Source organism: Neodiprion lecontei, chromosome 3, assembly GCF_021901455.1.
Source record: "Neodiprion lecontei isolate iyNeoLeco1 chromosome 3, iyNeoLeco1.1, whole genome shotgun sequence".
NCBI lineage: Eukaryota > Metazoa > Arthropoda > Insecta > Hymenoptera > Diprionidae > Neodiprion > Neodiprion lecontei.
Window position 1 is genome coordinate 41,773,093 of NC_060262.1, and position 17,375 is coordinate 41,790,467.

A 17,375-nucleotide genomic window follows, 5' to 3' on the forward strand; every position below is an offset into this window, starting at 1 on the left:
TCATACTACGATGTTTTTCGTATGACAATTTTTTAATTTTCTATTTTCTTTACTTTGTTCGGTGGCTGTTACAACAGCCTACAGTCGAAGTAATCGACCCGACTATTCGTTGGCATTATAGTAAAAAATGTGTATACATGGCCTGAGTGTGCATACCTTGAGGATCTCTCAAAGCGGCCTCCGCGCACACACAGCAGGGACAAACTGAGAGACGTTACCGGATATAAATTTGTCCGCTGCAAGAGATTCCCACTGCATACGAAACGATAATAATTTATTAGATGTGGAGCACATCCGAAATCATGAAACCTAACCACGGTGCGGTAATCTCAAATATTAAAAGAATTTTTGCCGTTCCACGCCGTGTAAGGCGCGTATATTCATGAATCCTTTCTGCAAGGGGAAAAAAAACAAAAAAAAAAGGCGACCACACGTTCCTGCGTCTGCGTGTAGCATCAGCGCTATATTGCATATATACAGAAATTGGCGATATATTAAAATACAATGTACTATGCGTAAAACGATGATCAGGAGAAATGAATAAAAAAAAAAATTGTCTTCAAATTAATTATACATGAATTTCGTACATGTAAATGTGAAAATGATGTCAACATAAGAACGCACTTGAACGGAAAGAGTATTTTCAAATAAATAAACAAGTTGTTGTAGTAATACTATTACTATTATCAAAATTACATTTGTTGTTATTTTACAAAGAGCGAGCACAGAAACGAAACCGCAACTTTATCGTTAAAAAAATGGGAAAGGGGGGAGTCTCAAAATTGCTTGGGTAGCAAATTATTTAAGCAGAGAGAAGAAACTGAATTTTTCTTCCTTGCTCGTAACTTATCTACATTAGACGCAATAGAGTTTCTTCAAAATTATATTGAGAGCAAATATTGGAAAAGGGTTAACAATTTGTTCGTACATGACAATACTCTCTCTACTCAGAGCTCGTTGTATGCCGTGACGATCCCCCTACCCCCCCACGTGACGCTTTCATGTATAACGTTACGTAATATCATAATCGTCAGTATTAATAATAAAATGTTCCTTAGTTTATGACTTTATACATGCTATGTATGATAATTATAACGCAAAGTTAAAGACACACAATTACTCATCCACACTGCTTTTTCGGCGCATGCATAATTCGATACTTCCATGTCCCATATCGACTTTGAGGCAAAAGTGTGAAATTCTGTAAACATGATCGGCGCTGGAACTGTACTGCTCAACTGACGATTGCTATTTTGCGGTGAATTATCGGATTTTCCCATGCATTTAAAACAAAAACAAGGCGTAAGTATGGACAATTATAATTCATATTTTTCGAAGCAATGCAACTTCTCAAATTCATCGATTATTCACGAATTTCACACTCGTGCTATTACAAACTCCCTATTATACGTTCGTTCGTCTATATGCATCAATAAGATACTCTTGTCACACGCGCTAGGTGAGAGACATTCGTAGAACTACGAACGTAAATTTCATTTCAAATGTAAAAAAAAATCATCACCCCATAAATGTCCATTTTACACTATTTAAATACAATAGAGCTTTTTTCTATCTTTACTTTTTTTTGTTTTGTTGGTTTTTTTTTCGTTTTCTCTTATATATATATATATCTTAAATAAGTTTTCATTATAAAACTGTCCCTTGAAAAAAGCCAGTTATCGGACAAATACAATTATTAGGTTGTTCAAACGAACTGCATATTACAGGTTAAACATTTTACGTGGAAGTATAGTTTTGAAAACAGTTTTGTTTTACAAGATCGTTTTGGATTTCAAGATTGAATTTTTCTAAATACAAAAAAATCACATCGTTATTGTTATTATTACTATCGGTTTTATGTGAAATTAATTTAGTTTAATCATGCTGAACAATCTAATAGCATTTGATGTTGGCTAACTGGGGGCCAGGATTGCGAAGGACCAAGACATTAGGGCTGCGGCGTCCGAGTGTCGGCCGGTCGCAACTCTGGCAAGGTGGCAGCCTTTTTAAATTGTATATCGCGGGAGCACCCCCTAAGAATTGGGCAGACACGCGCCAACACTTTAAATCAACTCCTCAATATGAGAGTGAATCTCCCGCTGTCTCGAACGATGATGGCGCCGTCCACCCGTTTTCCGTCTCCCGCCGCCTCCCGTTGTCTTTCTTGCGTACTTTTCTTACTTTCTTCATTATACGTCGTCGTCGTCGTCATCACCGTCACCCTCTACTTCTCCTTCCGCATCGTCGTCTTCCTCATCTGAAAATGAAAATCATCCAAAGGATTTAGCGATTAGCAGACGCTGGAGCGAAAAGACGATCATTTCATTTCGCAAGAAACTTTGCGTTTGTGATGCAAATTTATTCAATGTAGAGAACAAAAAGTTTTGCACTAAAACGCACCTTCATCTTCTGCAAGATCATCCTCGCCTTCGGGGAGATCATCTTCGTCGTCATCGTCATCTCCATCCCCATCAACTTCCTCCTCATCAGCGTCAACTTCGTCATCAACGTCCTCCTCCTCAACATCGCCATCTCCGTTTTCTTCCTTTTTCTGTTTCTTCACTTCTTCGCTCTTATCCTGGAAAACAAAATAACCACCTCATCTTTATATCGTCTGATATCTCCTTCTCAAGATTTTTAATTAGTTATCGGGTTCCTACGGGCATCTGTTTATATCTTAACGTGCGCGATTTCGTATATTTACTATGCTATGAGGCTCGGTTTACAACAGACGCATACGTTCCCATTCCCATAGAATAGAAGGCACTAGAAGCGTGCGACCAATGAAAATCTGAAGCCCTTACCCATTGAGTATTGGATGGGGGAGCGGCTGAACGTTTGTAAAAATCACAATATCACATATTCTACGACGAATCTGCTATGTACGTGTTCATCTGTAGACGTTAATATAGGTTTCGTACATTCAACTCTTTACGGAAACGGGACATATGCGTCTGGTGGAAACGGAGGTTAGATGACATCACTCAAGAGGCGCAGGTGCACACAATTCACCGGTAGCTGTTGCCTTGCGACATTGTAGCTCTCAACTCGTGTTACGTATGTGTGTGTACTCCTTTAAAAGTTCAAATGCAAAGAAGCGAAAATCACTAGCAGAGAAGTATAAGAAACGTGGAATGGGAGAAAGTTGAGCATAGGGCGTGTATACACGAGAATTGGTCAACGTCGGGACGACTGTTGCATAGAGAGGGCAGTTAATGGCGGAAGCGTAAAAGACGCAGAACAAAGAGACACAAGAGTGGGAAGGGCTGAAAGAGTCAAATAATTCGGAAGAGAAGAGATGATCGTAGATACACAATTCGGAGTTAGCTCTGTTAAATACGATGGCAACAAATCTAGTGTTCTCTGGTAGAATTCGGTAAACTGACTCGCCGCTCTTTAATCTAATCTCATACAGCGATCTTAGAGATATGGTGTAGGACCAAAATTTATGATTCATTTCAATATTACTTAATCCAACGAGCTATGATTCTTGTCGTATTTCCGCGTGATTTTGACCGTTTTATATAATTCCATCATCTACGATTTACTAGCGCCATCTAGAAAGAGAAAACTAATTCGAACGGCGAGACCGGCAAGACTAACAGGACTAAGGGGAGGTGGTAGGTATATCTATAATCTCTGGACTGCCGCGAGTGCCGCCATTTCTGCACCCACCTATGTACAATGTTCTACACAACAGGACGCCTACACCAACAACCGCGCTGTTCGAAACTTGCGCGAAGGGGGTGGCAGCTGTTGGTGGTGGTAGTGAATCGAGGGGGGAACAAAAGCAAAGGGAAACTTTGCGCTACATCGTGACTGTAAGCTATCGGAGACTGGCTGTCGTAGCTCGGTTCGGTTCTGTTCGACTCGACTCGGCATGGCGTCCGAAGCGCTTCCACGCTATGCGGAATCCTTACGCGGATGGTGTCCCCCTCCCTTCCCGCCCCTTGCCGGCTCGCTCCGTTCATCGCAGCCCCTCTACTCGTCGCATCAACTCGGCCGTTATACAATACTGTCGAACTGTATGATCGAAGATGTAAAAATCATATAATAGGAAGAAAAATATGGAAAGTAAGTGTACGGACAAACCCGACCGACAAGGAGCTCAGAGACGAGTCGAGATGTTTATATACCGATTCGCTTTGTAATCTTGCGGTTTGTTTTATCGCTAAAAGTGTTGAAAATACTAATTATGGAAACATAGTCGCAAAGTTATTTATACCGAGCTTCAAAAATTGTTAAATATATTTAATAAGAGCTTAGAAGAGTTCACGACCTCAAAGTTGATTCGGTGACATAATTTCAGTGTCGTCGACGGTCGATTGCGAGCTTCTCTGTTCCCCCCACGCTTTTTTACTTTAGTGCGAGATGGAGCAAAGGTTTACACAGCCCCGTTCCATAGGTATGGCTAGGCGGGAAAAGAATTTATGCTTTCATACTCTACTTCTTTATCGCAGGTTGCATGGATGAAACTTCATTTGACGAGTTTTCCTTAATCCTCATCGTCGAGTGCACGGCGACACGTGGTTTTCTCGGTTGTATGCAAGTTCACATGTATTTTGTCGCGCGACGGCGAGAGCGCCGCGATCTACGATGGTACAGATTACCTATGACCCCGCCTTCGTGTGTGTATGTCGTCGCGGTCTCTGCCGATAACCAGGGAAGAAGATGGAAGAAAGAGATGAATCGTTTGATTCATACGGATTATTTCGCTTGCCTTCTTTTAGTTATAATTTAAATAACATATTATCTCCTACAAAAAAAAAATGTAGCACGATCAAAAAGGATTCCGACAGTTTCGTGTTGTCATTTCGTCTGACCTAATTCAACTTATGGAATATCTGATCAATCGATTAGTGCATGCATTGAGTGCTTTGCCAATAGTCCATAACTTTATCAGTGCAAAACAAAAATTATTCTGCTTACACATGAAGTGGTGAGAAACCAAAGGTCAGGATATTTTCGGCTCGAAATGTACGGAAATAAAAATTATTATCCCTTATTCATGTCTTAATATTTGTTATAATCTATATCTCGAAGCACTCGACGACGTATGCATGTATAAACGTAATTCCGCCCTCACACGTACACCTATGCGCGATGTACTATACTTGGGATATCTAATTATTTATCCAAATAGCTCATTCACCGGTTACGTTACGTCGCCTTGACGAGATTATGATACGTTACATATGTAATGTAAGAGTATTAGGACGTCCAAATTCAGATAACAAGTTGCAATGATACGTAACTGTGCAAATAACGAACAAAGTTTATCGCTTGAGTGTAGCAGTGGCATAGGGGCAGCACATGCAAGAGGAACGATGCCACGCCACTCGGTTGGTAAGGAAGAATCCCCAACTTACCTGCCGCGTCGCTCCCGCCAACAATATCCTTCAGTGATTCTGGAATCGGAAGCCCACAACGTACGTAAACTTGCGTCCAATCCTATTGCCACACGTATCAAATGATGCATGCACCAAAATAAGAAAAAAAAAAAAAAAAAAAACAAAAAAAAAGAATATAAAAAAAGAAAGGCACATTCTACCAAATTATTTAAGAACTTTGAATAGAAAGCCAAGTACGATAATCCAATCCATAGGTATACAGTAAATACCCAGCGTCATGCCGCTCTAAATATACGGTATATGTTACGATTTATACGTGGATTCCTTCGTCAATTATCAGAGGGGGAATATTACGATGTCTTCAGCATTGGTAGTAGTCCTTGCATATTGCTCAGTGTATTGAGGCAAGATCATGTTTCGTGAACTTCGTTCTAACTCATTGCAAGCGTGGATAATGGATACCAAGGCACTGTACAAACGGAGCGCCGGTTTGATAATCACAGGTAGAGGATATTATATCTATGTGTGCTGGCCGCCTCTCGACGTCGCCGTAACATATCCCCCTTGCCACGCCGCTAACCCTATCATCTACTTTCCAGCTTCTCGCAATGTAACGTAATTTACACTTTTCACTTTTCAACATCCAAGAGTTACGATATTAACATATCTACATCATTATAACCAAATATACACGAAGGAAATTCTTGTACTACACATCTCACATCTACCTACCCAAGTTAAATGGAGAAATGGTTTTGTAATGCAACGATATCGCGAATTATAAATTAGCTCTCAATGGAGTGGACGGACGGGGGGAAGAATTAATATGAAAAATAAAATAAAAAATGGAATTTATAATTTCAATAACCACGAATAGTCGACAGTTCGGGAAGGATGAATTATTATAACAGGAAGTCAGGATGTCAGGAAGCTGTGATCAGCTTCTTTCCGTGGCAAAATGTTGTAATCAGTTGTTCACGTAAGAGTGTACACAGTAATTGCTTACTACTATTGGGCGCCATAGCGTGGTTGAAGCATCAAGCGACACAAACGCGGCAAGCGCAGTAGCGGGGGCATCGGGTCGTGAGAAAAATGCGCGGGAGTCCCCAGTTTTCCAATAAAATGATGATAATAATAATGATAGTAACGACAATACCGATGATGTTGATAGCAACAATAAAAATAAGTTTTCTTTAGCATCGACTGGCCGCCACGATCAACAACAGAAGCAATAATAACAGTAATACTCGAAACAGTAATGATAGTAATAATAATCATACGTATTAATGGCGTCATCGGAAGGCCGGAAAATTAACGAGCTATGTCTTGGGCCGGGTTAAGGCGAGAGCTCTATACGCTTTTATAATGCACAAATGTGAGAATTAATGTCTCGGTCAAGGGGGCGACAGCGTAGGTAAGGAAAAATAAAGATCGTTGCAACAGGAAGAGAGAAGCGAAGCGGACAGAGGAGGGAAAGAAGTCGAGTATGTGACGAGACGCGCCGGCCGGCATCTCTCACATGGCTATCGTCGTCATCAGCGCGTTGTAAACTACAATTCTACACAACTATTACTACTAATAGAAGCGTTATGTAGTTGGGTGAAATTTTTCATTACACACCAACAATGTGTGTGTAGCATCACGGGGTGACACGTATGTACACGCCGCTACGCGCATAGAGAGAGACGCTTAATACACACACGAGCGAGCGATACGCATATCGCACACAACGACGCGCGCGCGAAAGGTTCACCTACTTTTCGGAGCGAAATAGGTAGCTGCGTGTGTGTAGATGTGTACGTGTGTGCGCGCGTGCGTACGTGTGTGTGTGTGTAGTGTACAAATGTCCTCGGTTTGGCGACATATTTGATCCACGCGCGTGTTCAATTGCATGCATCACGGCGGAGCTATAGTCACGCCGCGCAGGGAGATATGGAAAATATATGGAAAAATTACGGGATTGGCACGCGGTTGTGGCGGGGATAGCGGCAAACCCCGAGCCGAGATGAAGTATTGAGGGAAAAATTTTGCAATTACGGAGCGTCCGCGTCGAGAGCGTAGATTAATTGTTGTTATGATGCTTTCGAAGCTTCGCCGATCCACCGTACTAGCTCACGTACATACATACATCTACATACTTATACGTTTAATACACAAACAGAGGGGTAGCACACAACTTACCTCGGCCGGCCTTTTCGTTCCCTTGATTTCGCATTTCGCGTCATCTGAGGTTTTTTCGTTATCAATCGCCTTCTCGACGGCAACGTCGTTATTCTCCTTGGTACTCATGACGACGGTGGTTTTTTTTTCTAATTTGGTAATTGTTAAAACGTAAGAAACTTGTGTGTCTTCGATGCCTCGATTTCGGCGTGGGACACGACACAACGACGGCGGCGTCGGTTTCCGGCGAGTGCACGAAACGCTTACGAAAGCGGAGGACTAGCGGACCTCGGAGCGGACTGAAGCGGACTACTTCACTCACTCGGCGTACCGTCCAACCTGGCTTTGTTCAAAAATGAAGATGGCGCGGGTTTGAAGCTCGATAAATCCCTGATTGGTCGATCTCTCTTCAGGCCTCGCCGCACCTGAAATGCACCGATTAATAAAGTGAATAAATTTTAACATTTCATGAGTAATTATTCAACCTTTATACCTTGCAATCAATATCTATATTGAATAAATAAAATTATTCACTTCCGCGGACGAGGGGTTTGAGAGTACGAAGCGTACTTCGGAGCCCTGGTTCGAGGCTTTGTCGCTTGATTCAAACTGGCTTTAGCGCTGCAATTCGTCGATCAAATTGTTACTCAAATTACGTCCAAAAAAGTTTTTTAACGGTATCTAAAATTCTATTTCGTAAAATAACTAAGCGGAAATAATTCAATCCTGTTAAACTTCCTGACGAGAAAAAGCCGGCTTACCTACCAAATATACGTGGGTATCGCAGCGGCACGTGATACTCTTACTCGACAGTGAATAACGTAGAGAAAAAGATTCCTATTTTATTCGTCATCGGTTCCTTGCTCGAGATATTGATCGAAAGAAGTATCGGAGGTTGAAGAGATCAGAAAACGGTGGAATATATTGGTATTAAACTCATGCGGACAAGTCTACGCAAGCGTACCGCGCAGCTAACAGGCATTTCCGGCCTGCCTCCGCTTCCTTTTTCTTCTAAACAACCAAGATGGTAGGTGAATTGTGTTTTATTTTGTGGAGTTTCATCCATCAGCATCGACTTGCAAAACGAATAGATTGATTTTCTTAATGGAATCATATCATGATCAAACCACCCGAGCACTATATTTCAATTGATATTTCTCTTCAATCGCCAGTTCGCGATCTCGTTCGAAGGGACGACATGACAGACGGTCAACATAACCTCGAAATCCCCTACTGATACTAATAAATCTTAATACGTTGTTAAAAAATCAGTTACCGACGTGGGGACTAGATAAGACGGACAATTCCAAAAATTTCATGTATTGCGCGAGGTTTTTACTGCACGTGAACATCTCATGGGGCTCTTCTGCCTGCATTTCACACAGATACCTGCATCCTGAGCTTAACAACTTTCGTTACAGGTGAACGTACCCAAACAGAGGCGCACGTTCTGCAAGAAGTGCAAGGTCCACAAGCCGCACAAAGTCACCCAATATAAGAAAAGCAAGGAAAGGCATGCGTCTCAGGGCCGAAGACGTTATGATCGTAAGCAACAAGGTTTCGGAGGTCAAACGAAGCCCATTTTCAGAAAGAAGGTACGTATTCTTATTCCATATTACTCGCTAACTTTAATTGCTCATTTGATATTTTACCACAGTTTTTTTTTTTCAAATTTAAGGTAGCTTAAAAATTCTAAAACTTTCCTAAAAAATTCTAATAAAAAAAGTGAGTAATTTTTTTTTTAACTGATGGGAACATTGGTTTTTCATTCATTTCTGGAGTTGTCATGCTTGAAGCTTCTACAGAACTGGACTAACTGATCAGTATGTCATAACCCAGAGAGCATTTTATTGATTGACGTTATTTTCCTTGCAGGCTAAGACAACCAAGAAAATTGTGCTAAGGATGGAATGCACTGAGTGCAAGTACAGAAAGCAAATCCCACTTAAACGTTGCAAACATTTCGAGCTGGGAGGTGATAAGAAGAGGAAGGTGGGTTTTTCAAAACCTAGTGCATCTAGATCGTTTTATATTCGGTGCTGAGATGTGTGGAAATTGATTCCAAACAGTTCAAACTTGTTTAAGTCTTTGTGCCATTTAAATAATCTGAAACAAGTCTCGAAATTCCATATGGTGATATTTCAAAAGCGATTGAAACATTTATCGATATTAGTCTGATGAGAGTTTGAGATATTTGTCCCTAGGAATTTTACCCACAACTAACGCACCTAAACCGAATGGAAGTAACACGCATAAAAATTAATTTAAACCAGTAACCAATTGCAGAATATTTTGTTTTCTATTTACAGGGCCAGATGATCCAGTTCTAAACCTTGCGTTTAAGATTGTAACTATACAAACAAAAAAATAAAATAAATCGTTCAAGATTTGAAATGTGTTTATTTACTAAATGGTTATATCAAACAACAATGCATATATTACGTTTTCTTTTCTTTTCTATCAACTGGGTCTGTCAAAATTTTTCCAACATGACAAATATTTTACTTCGTGAGCGCTGTGAATACTCTTTGTACCTTACTGTTTCATATGCATACTTCCTTTACTCTTCAGTTTATTATCAAGCATCATCCTCATCAGTAGTTGTATTTGTCTCAACTATTTCCGTTATTGGAACCAACTGATCAGGATTGCTGTTTGAACATCAAAGTGTGTTAAATTCTTTGTCACATATTCTGTGAATGTAGTCTTATATTCAGTATATCTTGAAACAAGACACATTTTCGAAATTCTATTCGCATCCGTAATACCTAATAAAACTATTCAAAAAGGTAATTTGAAGTAATTTTGGAACGAATATGCCGATTCCAAAATATCTGCATTTATATTCTTGAAGAAACATAAGAGATTACATGAAAGATCTTGAATAAATATTATATACTGACACAAACTGAAAAGAAGGCTACAGCAGGTCTATGAAGATTGTTTGACATTTTTGTAACAGCATTTCAGCCTATCCCAGTACATAGCCCCTTTCAAATTTTAAAACAAATTCATGTATAAATAGTCTAAATATTAAATGTTAGAAGAGTTATTTTCTGGAAATACTCACTCTAGCAAAAGTGGATCTAGACCCTCTTGTTTCATTTTCAATTTGACAGCCTGCGCAGGTACGCCAAACTGAAGCATTTTAAAGAATTTTGCATATCGTGGATCTTTACTGATGGGTTGCGTGTTACTAATTTCACTTTTTTCATCAATCAACTCAGCTTTCACCGCTTCAATCTCATTTGTCTGGTCTTGTTCCACCGTTTTCTGTTCTTGATCACTTGATTCAGTGATTGGTGAAGACTCTGTCTTTGTTGGAAAGTCAATCTCTGGTATCGACGCGAGCTGATAAAAAAGCACAGCGTCTCATTTTAATTATTCACATACATATTAAATGAAGAAAAAGTGCAAAGTCGACTTAACACTTGCGAATAGTCCCTCTGCTGTAATGTGTGATGCTGAATAAACATGTTAAGATAATTAGTAGTTTTGCTTACCCTAGATTCAAGGATTCCTAGCGACGCTTCAACTTTTTGCAATTTATTTTCAAACTCAAACAGTTTTTCCTCGCAGGATAGAGCGAACTTGTTCAAAAATGTTACTGTATGTACAATAAAATGATTAACGAACGTTATAGTTCTTTTTTGATGAATCGGCGGGACCTAAAAATAAATGTTATTCTATACGTTAGAGACTCAAAATCCAACTACACAAATTTTCGATTTCTGTTAATCTGTACAGGATGGACGCATTAAATGTTAATAATCTATTTACGTCAGCTAAAACTTTTAGACCTTACAGGTCATATGAACTTTGTTTCTGATATTTACACCATGTGTACCCAGATCAGTCCAGATCCAAGTAACTGGCAGACCCAAAATTTAGTTTCGTTGCGCTCATGACTACACATAGAAAACTAATTCTAATTGGCTGCCGAGTAATTAATAGAAGTCGGACGAGCATAGAAATTGTTGGTAGGTATAGAATCAGAAACGCGATTATCGTAGATGATTTTACGATTGATATGTAAACTAATAAAAATTTGAACTGTAGATACGAAAATTGGTGACATGGGAACCGGGGGACGAACGATATCGTGTTGTACCTTGTACGAAGGACTAATTAGGATAAAATTAACTAACCTTAGTAAAGTCAACGGTAGGTTCGATCATCGGAATCCCATAATCGTTCATGTTGCACAGTTTGCTAAGAAGAGAGTGAAATATTGTACAATGTAACCTAGAGTCTCCTAAAGTGACGACTTCTGATGGTCAACTGATTTCTGACATTTCTCCATTTGACGTACGATTTGACGTTTCGTTCCGAGGGACCCTCTAGCAGACACTGACAGAGTCACCCACGCTTGATGACAAATTTACGCGCTGAATTTGAGTAGAGTACATAACCAAGATTCACTCTTTGCGCGCTAACCCTAATAATGCACGTTGCCTGAAGAATATTCTTCAGTCAACGTAATACATCAACCAACACATTGAATTCGTTTTTAACACACAATGAATGGAATTCGAAACGGCGGATTTTGTTATCATAACCACCTCCGCGGTGTTAGTCGAAAGAATACACCGCACATTTCCCACCGCACAAAACAAATACCCAAATACATCAACATATCTACGTACGACTATTTTTGCACATTTCCTAATTGACTATGACAAAGTTATAGTGTTTGAAGGTGCAGAAAGTGCAGTTCAACTTTTCTCTTCAATCGGCTCGACTCATTGTACCTTTATTGTTAAAAACGCTTCTGTACCACAAAATCTAATTGACAATTATCGTCGATATTAATGCATTATACGTATAATATAGTTGTGTGTATAACTTATAAAACTACAATAGATTGTTCTTAATCCCTATAAACTTCCGCATAAACTAAATTTGCATGCTTGAAATATCACAGACATATTATGATACATGTGCAGTGTTCTTTGATGCTCTTCTAACCGGATTTAATTGTGCTTGTCAAATAATATACACTGTAACCGGATATTTTTATATTTGAGGGTATAAACAATATAACGATAATTGGTTACCCTACGGCGCAGTCGCTAACCTAAATAATTAGATAGAGAGAGATACTAAGGGAGAAAGATACAATTGTTGGGCGCCAGACGCACATGCGTCAAAAATAGATAATTAGAGAAAAAGACAACGATAAAGATAAAGGTAATAGATAAAGGTAAGGTCAGGTTCTACGACGGTTTTGCACAGTTCGCTCAGAGAGACAAGATAATGGTAGAGGGGCGGAGTCGAATCCAATAGATAAAATAAGAAACAGGTGAAGCAGGAATAATATCAAATATATTAAACAAGAAGCGATAAGTTTACTGACAAGCAAGTAGCGGAAGAGTTTGCGATACAAATACGATATATGCGATAATTAACAATAGTTACAGCCAGAGAAAGGTTAAGCGAGAGAGTTAACAATTAACGGAACGTTTTCCGAATAAGCGGGAAATATGAGCAAGCTCGCGATATTAAAGGTAATGATTAACACGGTTCTATGACAGGTAGGCAGAACAGAAGAGATACACTGTACTTAAATTAAGCGGTAAGCAAATAAATCATAAAATGTGAGAAGCGATTATAACTCATGCGAAATACAACAATTGAAATAGTTATCACATTACCAGAATGATCAGAAATAGGCAGACAGGGAATTATGAATTACAAGGTAAATTCAAGCGATAGGTCAAATAGAAAATTATTATAAAATATAGAGAATAAAAGATAATACGTAGTCTCTGGTTTGCGGTAAGTGCGAGAGAAAGAAAGATAATAATCGGTACGATAAAAGGTAATTCAAGATAAGGCAAACAATATTCAAGGTAATTAATATGCCACGTACGGCAAACCCAATAGACTACGGACAACTACGATCAGCGATATAAGCGAAGAAAATAGTGAAAAAGATGTTATGCGATATGGCACAATACTCCAATGTCAAATGAACGACGAACGGGACCGCGCAGCGATATAAGATCGCTCCCGCGGTACTCTCACTAAGATGCGATAATCAACGATAATAGATAAAGAGACAGATAGAAACTAATCAGAGAAAATATAACAAAATAGTAATGCTCAGTAGCTAAGATAAAAATTGATCCTTTAACGGAACGCGCTGCTAGACAGCGATATTAGACATTCAAATATTCTAAAAGAGAAAGATAATAAGATAAAGCGATAGTCACTACAATGCGTAAGTAATAATCAACCAGTCGCGAAGTTACTTGCAATAAGACAGAGAAAGGGACAAGATAAGAGATAATAAGGTACGAGCCCAGGTGGCTCAAGCAGACCAACTGCAAGGTAAAGAGAAAAGATACGAGCCCAATTGGCTCAAGCAGACCAACTGCAAGGTAAAGAGAGAAAGAGATAAAGGTAAAGGTACGATATATTGCAAGTAATCTCGTGGCTTCACAAAATAGCAAAGGAACCTCACTTACGTAAAAGAAGATATAGTAGATACTACAGGATGCGGTACACTAGCGATAAACTTAATACAATGATAGCCAAAAAAAAAACTCTATTACAGATATCGAGAACACGTCTTTCTTAATTGACAACTGAACGTAGAGTAATGAGATGAGCGATGATCCTGATTTTCATCGAGCTGGTGTCACGTGATTCTTCCCAAAATTTGCGGTATCTTAATTGGACCAGCTGGTCCCGTGGCCTGGTCCACGGATAGGCGGCGATAATCCCTCGCCGTTTGATGTTCTTTTCCCTCGACGACGGGTATCGAGGTATCAGGACGTCGGAAGGTGGTTAGAGATGTTTTCCTGCAGCTATGCGGTATCGTTGGTGAGAAGGGGGTGGGGTCGTACTGCTCAGGTATTGCGATATTGATGTGTGCGGCAATGTTACGTCACCGGTCTCCTGGACTTGCGACAGACTGTAACTCACTCCTTGTTTTACTGGTACTCCCCGTTGTAGCTATTTCGTCGGCGCTGCATCCCGGCCCTCGCTCATGGAAGCCCTCATGCCGGAACGATCTGGTGGTGATGGCCCTCAACCCGGATCCCCACACTAGATCCACCAGATCCACGTGGTCAGCATATCATTAGCCTATTCCACGCCGCAGTCCTTCGATAAGACGGTTCGTTAAGAGAAAACCGTCTTCTATTGTATAGTCAACGACTTAGTAGATATTAGGGTCGGTTCAGCTCCAGGCTGATAAGTATCGTCGACGGGAGGCTTCATTGTGTTTTTGACGCACAGCCCTGTACGCCGCCTGACGATGCATCCGAGCGGTAGAAACATTCGTTCGTGGTTCGGCTCCTGGCCGATAAGTCTCAAATAGTTGGAGGTGCTGTTGTGCATCACGCACGACCCTTTTCGACAACTAGATAGGCATCCATCGGGAGTGGTTTCAGCGGTATTCGTTCGTCTGTAGTCGGTGGTGTTGATGTTGAGCTGGTACTTGACCCCTGTCAGGAAGTGTACTGGTACCTTGACGTGAAGGTCTCGCGGATGGTTCTCGAAGAGCATTACAGAATTAGAAAATAGCATACAATTAGCTTAGTAAAGGGAAATCAACTTAAAGATAATTAGTCGTTCATTTTTGGAGTATTGGCCTCAGACGTGCTTTCGTTATTTTTAGCGATATTTGTACCTAGAGGAATGCGATAATTAAATAAAGTGACGGGGTACGAAATACCACGTCACAACTCCCCCCTCCTTACGGAGGACCGAGGAGGTCCTTTGCCATTAGGAAACCATTATGTTGACTACTTACTTTTGCATGTGACTAGATGATCGTTAGAGATGTTAGAGATAGTTGCGATAGATAGGATTGAAATGGAAAATCCATGCGATACTTGACTTAGTTGAGAGACTTTGGAGTACGGCCTGCTGATTCTTGGCGAAACATAGTTTTCCAAGTTCTACTGTTGACCTGATCGGTTGTGAGTGAAGGAAGCGAAAGGATGAGCTAAATTTTTGCGAGAAGGTAGAGAGTTGATTGATTCGATTGCTTGGTTGAAGGGTGTTGTTGCAGAGGAGTTCAGACAATTTAGGCGGCAGAGAGCGATATTGAAATTTTGGCCTCATGTGAGGTATTATTCTGGGTAAAGCGACCAAAAAAAAATTGTTAAGCGTTATTTTTAAGATAATTGCGATAAAAGGAGTTTTGACCTCAAGTTGTTACTGCGTCAGGTGACTAGGTGTGGCGACGATGTTGTTGATGATTTCAAGGTCGAGTGGGGTTTTAATTGTTGGACGTCATTTTGTAACCAATTTACGAGAGGGGGTTAATTGATCCCGTAACGATGAATATGACAGAATTCAGGAGTGGATCGTGGGCGCACCGTGAGTGATCGGATATAGGTGATAAGACGGTTCACTGTTACTATAGCACGAGAAAATAATTGTGTAGCGGTAATAAGACAGTTTATTTATAATAGCCTAGCGGCAAAAAAAAACAATTCTTCGATAATAATAATAAAAAAAATGCGACAAGAAAAAAAAATTTTGCGATAAAAAAAAATTGCGATAGTAAAAAAAGTTTGCGAGAAAAAAAAATATATATGCGATAACAAAAATTGCGGTAAAAAAAAATTGCGATAAAAAAAATTTTGCGAAAAGAAAAAAAAATATATATATATGCGATAACAAAAATTGCGGTAAAAAAAAAATTGCGATAAAAAAAAATTTTGCGAAAAGAAAAAAAATATATATATGCGATAACAAAAATTGCGGAAAAAAAAATTGCGATAAACAAAAATTTGCGAAAAAGAAAAAAAAACGGTAACCTTGGCGAGTGGTTGCGGCAATTGCGGTACAAAAAAAATAAAGGATTTTTGGCGGTAAACAAAAATTAAAGTAAATTGCGATAATAAAAATAAACAAAATTGCGGTAATAAAAATAAAAATTTGCGGTAATAACTTAGCAAAAAAAAAATTTGTGAAAGATAAAAAGAAAAAAAAATGGCCCTAAAATAAGCGGAAATCGCGGTGGACGGTCAACGACTACAGGGGAGATGGTTCTGGTAATGCGAGATTATTGCGAGAAGGCCTTGGGTTCCTTTGCCCGTGGTAAGCTAATTCGGGTAGTACCGATCGTTCCGGGGTTGGCGGTGCTTGATAATTATTTGCTGCGCGGAAGCTGATTTCTATCCGACTCACAATGTCTTCTAATTGATCGAGGTCCTGTAATTCGTCCCGTCGAATTGCAACCTGTAATCGCGGTAATAAGTTGCGGTATGCGTAATCTAACTGCTCCTCTTCCGACCACGCGGGCCTCAATCTGTCGAAATACGCCCTCATATATGTCAAATAGTCAGCGACTGACTCGAATTCGCCCTGGGTTCGTCTACGAATTTCCTCCCTCAATGCGAACTGCAATTCCGGATTGACAAATCTACGGCGCCACGCGGCTTTAAATTCTGCAAAAGAATGCCACGTTTCGCGTTTGTTGCGGAACCAATAAATTGCGACACCTGATAAGAAGAAGGGGATACTATTTAAAATATCCTCGTCGCGAATGTTAATGAGCGATCGGCCCTCGTCTATCCGTGCGAGAAATGCTTCGGCGTCCTCGCTACGCGTTCCCGAAAACTTGAGATTCCATTTCCTCATAACCTCATACGCGGCTAACGCGGTCGGTCTGGACGGTGATGCTAAGTTGCTGTTCATGCTCGGTCGCGGGAAGTTATATTGGCCGTCCTCGAAGCCCTGGTTGCGGAAGGCAGGCCTCCGCAGCGGCGGTGCGTCGCGATATTCGTAAGGGGGAGAATTCCCTGTGCGGTAGTCGAATGGTGGCGGATTCGCCGGATGATACTCCCGTGATCTCAACGGTGGTTGCTGAACGGGCGCCGGCTTAGCCGGTGCATCATTGCC

General features: G+C 40.3%; 2 protein-coding genes across 5 annotated transcripts; one reads left to right on the forward strand and one right to left on the reverse strand.

Moving 5' to 3' along the window:
* Positions 1–1,551: 1,551 nt before the first annotated feature.
* Positions 1,552–11,867, reverse strand: LOC107224270 (WASH complex subunit 3). 3 transcript variants are annotated; one of them, XM_046734948.1, is made up of 8 exons: positions 11,660–11,867; positions 11,015–11,179; positions 10,582–10,862; positions 10,415–10,501; positions 8,005–10,162; positions 7,533–7,936; positions 2,401–2,578; positions 1,552–2,257 (listed from the first exon to the last, which is right to left on the reverse strand). In XM_046734948.1, the coding sequence occupies exons 1-4, from the start codon at positions 11,708–11,710 to the stop codon at positions 10,483–10,485; spliced, it is 516 nt and encodes a 171-aa protein (XP_046590904.1). In that variant the 5' UTR covers positions 11,711–11,867; the 3' UTR covers positions 1,552–2,257; positions 2,401–2,578; positions 7,533–7,936; positions 8,005–10,162; positions 10,415–10,482. The 3 variants fall into 3 exon arrangements, with proteins under 3 accessions (XP_046590904.1, XP_015519749.1, XP_046590903.1); XM_015664263.2 differs by lacking the exon at positions 10,415–10,501 and having other exon boundaries at positions 8,277–10,162; positions 11,660–11,866; XM_046734947.1 differs by lacking the exon at positions 10,415–10,501 and having other exon boundaries at positions 11,660–11,866.
* Positions 4,594–9,905, forward strand: LOC107224267 (60S ribosomal protein L44). 2 transcript variants are annotated; one of them, XM_046734950.1, is made up of 4 exons: positions 4,594–4,599; positions 8,933–9,106; positions 9,387–9,503; positions 9,821–9,905. In XM_046734950.1, exons 1-4 carry the CDS (start codon positions 4,597–4,599, stop codon positions 9,839–9,841), a joined length of 315 nt encoding a protein of 104 aa, XP_046590906.1. In that variant the 5' UTR covers positions 4,594–4,596; the 3' UTR covers positions 9,842–9,905. The 2 variants fall into 2 exon arrangements, with proteins under 2 accessions (XP_046590906.1, XP_015519744.2); XM_015664258.2 differs by lacking the exon at positions 4,594–4,599 and adding an exon at positions 8,402–8,538.
* Positions 11,868–17,375: the final 5,508 nt, after the last annotated feature.

What these genes read in the sequence shown, in the direction of transcription:
- LOC107224267 (XM_046734950.1), top strand. An exon ending in AGCCCATTTTCAGAAAGAAG is followed by an intron (nt 9,107 to 9,386) that starts GTACGTATTCTT and finishes TTTTCCTTGCAG; the next exon opens with GCTAAGACAACCAAGAAAAT. An exon ending in GAGGTGATAAGAAGAGGAAG is followed by an intron (nt 9,504 to 9,820) that starts GTGGGTTTTTCA and finishes TTCTATTTACAG; the next exon opens with GGCCAGATGATCCAGTTCTA.
- LOC107224270 (XM_015664263.2), bottom strand. Translation starts at nt 11,710, where the DNA reads ATGAACGATTATGGGATTCCGATGATCGAACCTACCGTTGACTTTACT. An exon ending in CTACCGTTGACTTTACTAAG is followed by an intron (nt 11,180 to 11,659) that starts GTTAGTTAATTT and finishes ATTTATTTTTAG; the next exon opens with GTCCCGCCGATTCATCAAAA. An exon ending in CTAGATCCACTTTTGCTAGA is followed by an intron (nt 10,163 to 10,581) that starts GTGAGTATTTCC and finishes ATGTTCAAACAG; the next exon opens with CAATCCTGATCAGTTGGTTC.